Source organism: Portunus trituberculatus, chromosome 21 (genome assembly GCF_017591435.1).
Source record: "Portunus trituberculatus isolate SZX2019 chromosome 21, ASM1759143v1, whole genome shotgun sequence".
In the NCBI taxonomy this organism is placed as follows: domain Eukaryota; kingdom Metazoa; phylum Arthropoda; class Malacostraca; order Decapoda; family Portunidae; genus Portunus; species Portunus trituberculatus.
This window is the reverse complement of record NC_059275.1, coordinates 371,613-381,612: the sequence shown is the minus strand read 5'-3', so window position 1 is coordinate 381,612 and position 10,000 is coordinate 371,613. Positions and strand designations below refer to the sequence as shown.

Here is a 10,000-nt window from a genome sequence, read left to right as displayed (position 1 = left end):
GGCGCCGGAGTCTGTGGGGGGACGAGGAGAGAAAAGCAGCGGTCATGAATGAGCTATAGAGGGCGGGAATGCTGGAGCAAGAAATTGAGGACTGAGGGGACAGCATGCGCCACAATACTGCAGGATTGTAACGACGGTAAACCTAAAGAACGATATCACAATTACGTACATTTTCTATAGTGTACATTTTTCTTGGTGTTCTTTCGTACCAAGCAACATCTCAACAAGCAGTCTTATTAACCAGGTGTAAGGCAGGTTAAGGGAGTGTGTACCTACGCACGTATGTACACCTGCCTGGCCTCTCTCCCAGGCCTAAGGTGAGGTCAATAATATGGACACGCCAAGGTTAGGAGATGTAGGCTGTATTCCTTGCCTTGTTACTGAGATGAGTGTACACTTCACACCAGTCCCGAGTCTCCACCCTCCCTAGACAATAAGGATAACACCTCCTGCCCTTCACACCTCACACACTGTACTACTATGAGCAAAATGAGATACATCAGGTAAGTTTCCTTACCTTGTCACACTCATTCGCTCTCCTCGTTTCTTCCAGATACTTCCTCCATTTCATTGTACACATTTCTATATTTCTTTGTCGCTTCTTATCCTTACTAACCTTTCTTTCCTTCCTATCTTGTTTCATCCTCTTTTCCTATACTCTCCCTCACTTCCATCTTTCCTTCCCTCCACCCCTCTCCTCTTTGCTCACTCACTTCCGTGTCCCCTTCTCTTTCCTTAACTCACTCATCCGGCGCCGTCATTGTCATTCTCACCTTCTTAGTGGCCTCCTCGATCACTTTGTGCAGGAGCGGCGTGGCAGACACCAGCAGGTTGTAGGTGTGGATGATGGCCAGGTCTACGTTGAGATGTGCCACGGCCCGAGCCTCAAACACCTTCAGGTACTCCTCCACAAACTCTGTGGTGCCGAAGAAGCCGTACTCACCCGCGCCCCACGAACAAAATAGGATGGATCGACGGGGGCGCCATCCTGAGGTTACATGAGGATATAGTTACATGTATAGCCTGGTATCTCTAGTCTTTAAGGTGATTAGTCATCCAAGCACTAACCAGACACACCGTTACTAAACCTCACTCATTGGACAAGAAACACTATATCAAACACACACACACACACACACACACAACTATAAAAATAGAAGTGACATTAACTTAAGACGTGGGCCATATACAATGAAGTAGGACACACACACACACACAAAACTGAAAACAAAAATAACATGAACTTTATTTAAGCGGCGGGGCATGTATGACGAGCTTAACTTAATCTATCTGTATTTATCAATCTGTAAAGATGCAATGAAGTATCGTACATACCTCGGGCCAGCAGCGTCCCATAGGAGCGCACCATCTCCATCATGGTGGCCGTGGCAGAGGAGGGATCGCAAGAGCCGAAGGTCCAGGAGTCTCTGTGGTTGCCGTAGATGACGTAGCGGTCTGGCTCCTCGCTGCCACGCAACACGCCGATCACGTTGTAGGTGGGTACGATTCGCTTCACGTTGTTCACTTCCAGCTTCACCTGCCTGCGCGGGACACTCATGGTGGTGATGGAGGAGAAAAGGAGAGATGGAGAGGCAGAGCAAGGGGAGGCTACTGCATGGAGAGAGAGAGAGAGAGAGAGAGAGAGAGAGGACTGATTGATAGGCAGTTACTTTTGTTTATTAATATATATATATATATATATATATATATATATATATATATATATATATATATATATATATATATATATATATATATATATATATATATATATATATATATATATATATATATATATATATATATATATATATATATATATATATATATATATATATATATATATATATATATATATATATATATATATATATATATATATATATATATATATATATATATATATATATATATATATATATATATATATATATATATATATATATATATATATATATATATATATATATATATATATATATATATATATATATATATATATATATATATATATATATATATATATATATATATATATATATATATATATATATATATATATATATATATATATATATATATATATATATATATATATATATATATATATGTAAAGCCAGATAAAGTCTACAACAGTTGACTTTAACTGGCTGATGATCGGTCGAAGTGGAAAGTTGTGTTTGTGATTTTTCACGTTGCGATACCCGTAGCCTAGGTTGTGGCCGCCTTCGATGAGTGGGAGCTTGATGGAACCATTAGTTTTGTTGTTTTTCCGGAAGAACAACAAGACTAATATATATATATATATATATATATATATATATATATATATATATATATATATATATATATATATATATATATATACGTATGTAGGTATATTGTTGAGCGAGTGGGTGAGTGGATGGTTCGGAGTGAATAGATTAGCGGATTCTTCTCAGAACCAAGGTCAATCCCAGGCAATTTTGGCGAACAGTCTTGTTTCGTACTAGATTGGCACCTGTCCATTTAGTGATACTCGTCGCGAGCAGAGTTGTGATCTTATTAGAGAGGAAATAATAGGAAGAGAAAGAAAATTTTCCCCTTAATGCAGTTAAAATGTGAATAGGAAGAATGACTTAACAACAGATAATACTAATCAATGTTGAGGATCACGGATCACTCTCCAGATATCTTACAAATTTAACCTTATCGTTCTTCGCAAAAAAGAAAAAAAAGGAAGAAAAGAACAAATACATGTAAATACTGATAAGACGCAACAATTAATGTCATTCTCACCAGCCGCGCCTCGCCAGGGAAGGTCCCATCCTATAGGTGACGTTCAGGCCTCCCCGCCAGGCCTCCGGCACCTCCTGGCCGCCCATATTGACCAGCAATTTGAGGGCGTCGTTGTAGCTCACTGTATGGGCAGGAATCTTCGGGGTGTCCGTCTGTTCCTCCGGCAGGCGATAAACTCCATCTAGTGGAGGGCGAGAAGGCAATGAGTGGGAGAGGGGGAGGGAAAACAAGAATGAGGTACAAACATTAAATGTAAAGACACACAAGGGGGAACAAAAGAGGAAATGAGAGGTAGCAGATGAAGAGCATAGGTGGAAATACCTAGTGAAGGGTAGCCTGGGGTGGTCGGGTCGCCGTCATGCCACACGATTGAGCCTCGCTGTATTCCGGACCCAGGAAGCCAGAAGGAGTTGGGGTACGCTGCGCCCCCGCTCTGCCATTCTGGGTGATAGTCACGCGGGTCCCTTGTAAGAAAAAAAATAATAATAAGAGCACAGAGAAAAGTAATTACTTCTTATGTAGGGAAAAAAAAAACCCTGATAACTTTCACACACACACACACACACACACACGCCCGGTAGCTCAGTGGTTAGAGCGCTGGCTTCACAAGCCAGAGGACCGGGGTTCGATTCCCCGGCCGGGTGGAGATATTTGGGTGTGTCTCCTTTCACGTGTAGCCCTTGTTCACCTAGCAGTGAGTAGGTACGGGATGTAAATCGAGGAGATGTGACCTTGTTGTCCCGGTGTGTGGTGTGTGCCTGGTCTCAGGCCTATCCGAAGATCGGAAATAATGAGCTCTGAGCTCGTTCCGTAGGGTAACGTCTGGCTGTCTCGTCAGAGACTGCAGCAGATCAAACAGTGAAACACACACACACACACACACACACACACACATACACACACACACACACACACACACATAGTATAGCTTACGTGTAAAGGATGATTCCCGCTGCTTTGAATCTCTGAGCATTGAGAACTTTGTCGCCCCTGAAGCCACGCCCGAACTTAGCAATGACCAGACGTCCCTCCACTGACACTCCAGCCTGGGCGACTGTTAGGAAGTCCTCGTAAAGTCCGTAGTTCACATACACCAGCTTATCCTGTGATAGAGGTGTTAGAGTCGGCATACAGATATTCAGAGAGCTCGTACCTCCTCCTATATTATCAATGCCATCTTCAGATAACTGATTTACTTCATGATTAGCTAGCTAACTGCTTGCTTGACTGACGAATTAACTCACTAAGTAAACATGTAAATAAGAAGTAAGCAAGTGAGTCAGGAGATAGATGGAAGGAGTTATGGCTGTAACTGGGTGGATGTGAATGAGTGGGTATATGGTTGAGTGGATAGATGTGATTGAATAAGTGGTAGACTTGCACGGGACTGGTATTCAAAGTTTTTTTTTTTCACTCTTTCTGTCGCCCTTGGCTAGCTTTTCCTCTCTGACATAAAAAAAAAAAAAATGGGTTGGTAAATGCTATACTAATGTGTGTGGATCCACTTCTATCCTTTAGTTCAAACGTCTGAATCTACTAGAAACATTTTAGGGACCAAGTGGTTTGGGTACATGTACGTACTACAAGTGAGCCAAGTGTCTTAAGCAACAAACATCCTAAGGTACAGTACGTAGGTACAGTTGCCGGAGTTGCTAAGATTGGCAAGGAATTTACGGCCGGCAACTGTAGGCTACATTCTTGAAATCTGGCCGATCTGTCTTGAGGATCACCTGACCTGACCTGACCTGAGCCCCATGTAAGCTGAGTACTGTACTTCCCAACCATTCGCCCCTCTACATATGTGCCAAGTGACTAAAACCTAACTCACTCACTCACTCACTCTCTCACTCACTCACTCACTCACTCATTCATTCATTCACTCACACACTCACTTACTCACCAACTACTTAACTTATTAACCAACAAGTAGGTAAATAGGTAAATAAGTAACTAAGTAACTAATTGACTGCCTGACTATCTATGTAACTAACTATTTAAATATGAGACAAGAGATTACACAAGCCATGTAGTAATACTATGTAAATAACTATTTAAATATGAGACAAGAGATTACACAAACCATGTAGTAATACTAACATGGAATGCTACAAACATTATTCAATAGCAAATAGTAATAGGTAACAAGATAATATATAATATTTATATAAAATGCTATATTTTTCTTCGATAGCCAATGAAAAATGACAAGCGTTGTGCATAGACGTTAAGCTATTCTGCACTTGAAATATACCCTGGATTAGTACTATGTACTATCATATCCCGAAAGGCATCCATGCAAGCGCTCTCTCTCTCTCTCTCTCTCTCTCTCTCTCTCTCTCTCTCTCTCTCTCTTTACTTCTTCCACCCCATCCAGTGGAAATAATTTAAGTTTTAGATATCACCTCCATGCCTGTAGTAACAATTTTACGACAGTATGACGATGTGATAGCTGATATAGGTATTTTGGATTTTGATATAACTAGTAATCGTTTGACAATATCAGCGGGCTCTAATGAAAATTATCTAGGTTTTTAAAGGTTTTCTTTTTTCATGACTGCAGTAATGATTTGACGAAGTAGTGAGTAGATTGTTTTTCTTAAGATTAAGCTTTTCAAGGGTGTGATAAGGATAAGAGGTTCTAGTGGAAGCTATTTATCTGTTTAGCCGTGCTTGCATCATTCCAGCGATAGTTTGGCAAGGATAAGAGGCTCTACTGGACGTTATCTAAGATTTCAAGAGCATTGTTTCTTATGTTGACACTGATAATATTTGCATTTTTATTATGTCAATGATAATGCAACAACGATAGCAGACTTTGATGAAAAATATATGTGCCTTCAAGGTTATTCTCATGACCGCAGTGGTATTATATTGAAAAAAGCCTTGAGTGAAACAACATTCAGTGGTCGGGCGCACTGTGGGCGAATGTGCATCTCGATGATTGAGCGGAAATATATATATATATATATATATATATATATATATATATATATATATATATATATATATATATATATATATATATATATATATATATATATATATATATATATATATATATATATATATATATATATATATATATATATATATATATATATATATATATATATATATATATATATATATATATATATATATATATATATATATATATATATATATATATATATATATATATATATATATATATATATATATATATATATATATATATATATATATATATATATATATATATATATATATATATATATATATATATATATAAGCTTTTCAAGGGTGTGATAAGGATAAGAGGTTCTAGTGGAAGCTATTTATCTGTTTAGCCGTGCTTGCATCATTCCAGCGATAGTTTGGCAAGGATAAGAGGCTCTACTGGACGTTATCTAAGATTTCAAGAGCATTGTTTCTTATGTTGACACTGATAATATTTGCATTTTTATTATGTTAATGATAATGCAACAACGATAGCAGACTTTGATGAAAAATATATGTGCCTTCAAGGTTATTCTCATGACCGCAGTGGTATTATATTGAAAAAAGCCTTGAGTGAAACAACATTCAGTGGTCGGGCGCACTGTGGGCGAATGTGCATCTCGATGATTGAGCGGAAATATATATATATATATATATATATATATATATATATATATATATATATATATATATATATATATATATATATATATATATATATATATATATATATATATATATATATATATATATATATATATATATATATATATATATATATATATATATATATATATATATATATATATATATATATATATATATATATATATATATATATATATATATATATATATATATATATATATATATATATATATATATATATATATATATATATATATATATATATATATATATATATATATATATATATATATATATATATATATATATATATATATATATATATATATATATATATATATATATATATATATATATATATATATATATATATATATATATATATATATATATATATATATATATATATATATATATATATATATATATATATATATATATATATATATATATATATATATATATATATATATATATATATATATATACATATGTAGGATGCATTAAGTGTCTAAACTTGACAAAGGCGACACTTTTCAGGTTCCTCCCTTGTAACATTGAGAAAAAATAAATAAATAAACTACGGGATTGCGGGAAGTTAACGTGTTTGTTCAGATGTGAGTGAAATCATTACACTGTTCTTTTTTTTTTTTTTTTTTTAGTATGTGAGAAGAAAACTCGTTATTTTTGTTGCCGCAGGTCACTACCCGACACATTAAAAAGAAAGAAAAACCTAAAATAAACAAAGGCATCAGAGGCGTCATTGACAAACAGTTCTGCGTGGCACGAGAGTTTAAAAAACTGGACCAAACACTAAAAGGGAGACTAAAGGCAGAATAAAACACCATGACGATGCACTAACTGTGACGATGGTGCCTGCTGGAGAGTAGGCAAGGAAGGCAGGGGGGATGGAGTCATCGTAGGGCACCCCGTCCAAAGGCTCCTCCATGACGCTCGACGTGAACTTCACCTGGCCAGCCTCGTCCATCAAGAACACCTGCATGGCCAGAGAAAGGTGGTGGTGATGGTGATTGAGGAGGCGGAAGAGGAGGAGGAGGAGGAGGAAAAGTAAGACTTAAAGAGATCCATAAATTAAAACTGAAAGAAAAATCCAGAAAGGATAAAAATTCTAACACACACACACACACACACACACACACACACGCCCGGTAGCTCAGTGGTTAGAGCGCTGGCTTCACAAGCCAGAGGACCGGGGTTCGATTCCCCGGCCGGGTGGAGATATTTGGGTGTGTCTCCTTTCACGTGTAGCCCCTGTTCACCTAGCAGTGAGTAGGTACGGGATGTAAATCGAGGAGTTGTGACATTGTTGTCCCGGTGTGTGCTGTGTGCCTGGTCTCAGGCCTATCCGAAGATCAGAAATAATGAGCTATGAGCTCGTTCCGTAGGGTAACGTCTGGCTGTCTCGTCAGAGACTGCAGCAGATCAAACAGTGAAACACACACACAGAGAGTTTTTTTTTATAGTACCCTCCTCTCACCTTGTTTGGACGAGCCAGGTCAGGGTGGGATAGCTCCACGTTGTAAGGCTGAAGGAACGCCTGGTCCAGTCCCTGCTCCTCCCACATCTTTTTTAGGTATTCAGCTTGTTCCAGGTCCTGCTTGGTGCCTGCCATGTGGCCCTGGCTCGTCAAGTATCTGATGAAGGGAAGAGCAGATCTGGAGAGTATTTCCCATGATTCCTCGGATGTCTGAATTGATATGAAGATGCAGAAGTGTGCTTGGAATATGTAGGAGTGTGTCAAGGGTGTATAAGTCAGTCTCAGAGGGAGTAGATGAGTTGAAAAGAAATGTAAATGAGTTTTGAAAAGCTTAAGCGAGTTTCAAGGGAATCTAGCTGAATTTCAGAGAGAGTAAAAAAATTAAAAGGGGTCTGGGTGAAATTTAGAGATACGCGAGTTTCACGGGGATCTACATGAGTTTTAGAGAAGGTACACGAGTTTCAAGAGTCTATACGTCCTTCATGACAATATGCGAGTTTCAAAGATATTAAATTACATAAACGGCTTCATATATATATATATATATATATATATATATATATATATATATATATATATATATATATATATATATATATATATATATATATATATATATATATATATATATATATATATATATATATATATATATATATATATATATATATATATATATAGTCCAATCTAATGCACACAGCCACACGTCTGTTACTCCCTTTGTCTCCCTCATCCACCTCCGTCCCAAGCACGTTACATAGAGTTTAGTGGAGATACAGTGATACAGTCTGCACACCTGAGATACGTTTCAATATTCTCTGCCTTCATTTCCTGTACCATCGCTTCGCCGGCTGGTCCAAAGTAGTCACTCCCGCTCGGCCGCGTCCAAGTCTCCTGTCCCGAACCGCCAGGCTTGACTTGATCGAGGTTGCAACTCAACCCCGGCTGCTGGCGAGACGGGAGGGGCCGGGACGGGGTGAGACGGGAAAAAGGTAGGAGAAAGATAATAAGACAGGAAACACACACACACACACACACACACACACACACACACACACACACACACACACAGGGGAGAAGGTTAATCATAACAGTGCACGTATGAACAAACACAATTCAGACACACACACACACACACACACACACACACACACACACACACACACACAGGGGAGAAGATTAATCATAACAGTGTACGTATGAACAAACAAACAAACAAACAAACACACACACACACACACACACACACACACACACACACACACACACACACACACACACACACACACACACACACACACAGAGGGGAGAAGGTTAATCAAAACAGTGCACGAATAAGCATAAAAACAATCAAGTCATGCAGAGTCAACAAAATCTACGAGTATGATGAAATTGTGCCTCTCCTTCATAAAACATACGGTGGTAATGAAAAAGTGTGGGGTTTTTTTCTCATTTTTTCAACATCCTATATACAAGATATATTCTGCAGTCAGTGAAAAAAAAAAAAGGAAGATAAGCTGTAAAAAAGTAAAAGTCAATCATTGACTTTATTCCTTTATCCCTTTCACTGCCAAACTTTGGAATTCTCTCTGTTTCTGCTGTTTTCTTTCCCTGCTAAATAGTTTTTTTTTTTTTCCTATCAACATTCTGCGTACAAAACATTCTGTCTGGAAAGTTGTATCGAGTTGATAAATGGAGGAATTGAATTTTTGAGGCATTGAACACTACTAAGTCTGCTCTACCCCAATCAGATAATTTTAGAGAGTAAAACGTTCTGTGACTTCCTTGCTTGATCTGTTACTTCCTGAAGGCTTGGTCGTCTATGAACAGACGTGGAAAAGTTCAGGGTGATATCAGCGTAGGAGTGGATAGGGCAAGATTTTTAGTTTAGAAGATCATTGATAAGTAAGAGAAAAAGAGTGGATGACAGGACAGAATTCTGAGGAATACCACTGTTAAATTATTTAAAAATAAAGTATCTAGTGACCGTCTACCACGATAGCAACAGAACGGACAAAGTAATTTTGAGATGAAGTTACAGAGAATAGAAACATGGAACATATCCACTTATTTCTACTTATCATTCCCATCCATAGA

General features: G+C 37.4%; 1 protein-coding gene across 2 annotated transcripts in view; it reads right to left on the bottom strand.

The window, feature by feature from the left end:
* LOC123506840 (putative N-acetylated-alpha-linked acidic dipeptidase) overlaps nt 1-10,000 on the bottom strand; it is a 16,040-nt gene that overhangs the window by 4,470 nt on the left and 1,570 nt on the right. Inside the window, exons 4-12 of one of the 2 annotated variants that reach the window (XM_045259189.1) lie at nt 8,700-8,851; nt 7,904-8,060; nt 7,268-7,402; nt 3,712-3,881; nt 3,100-3,242; nt 2,779-2,959; nt 1,336-1,541; nt 774-988; nt 1-11 (exon numbers count right to left, since the gene is read on the bottom strand). The exon at nt 1-11 is cut by the window's left edge and continues 166 nt beyond it. In XM_045259189.1, the coding sequence (XP_045115124.1) occupies nt 1-11; nt 774-988; nt 1,336-1,541; nt 2,779-2,959; nt 3,100-3,242; nt 3,712-3,881; nt 7,268-7,402; nt 7,904-8,060; nt 8,700-8,851 (1,370 nt within the window). The remainder of the gene's footprint in view (nt 12-773; nt 989-1,335; nt 1,542-2,778; nt 2,960-3,099; nt 3,243-3,711; nt 3,882-7,267; nt 7,403-7,903; nt 8,061-8,699; nt 8,852-10,000) is intronic. The other variant, XM_045259190.1, reaches the window with a different exon arrangement.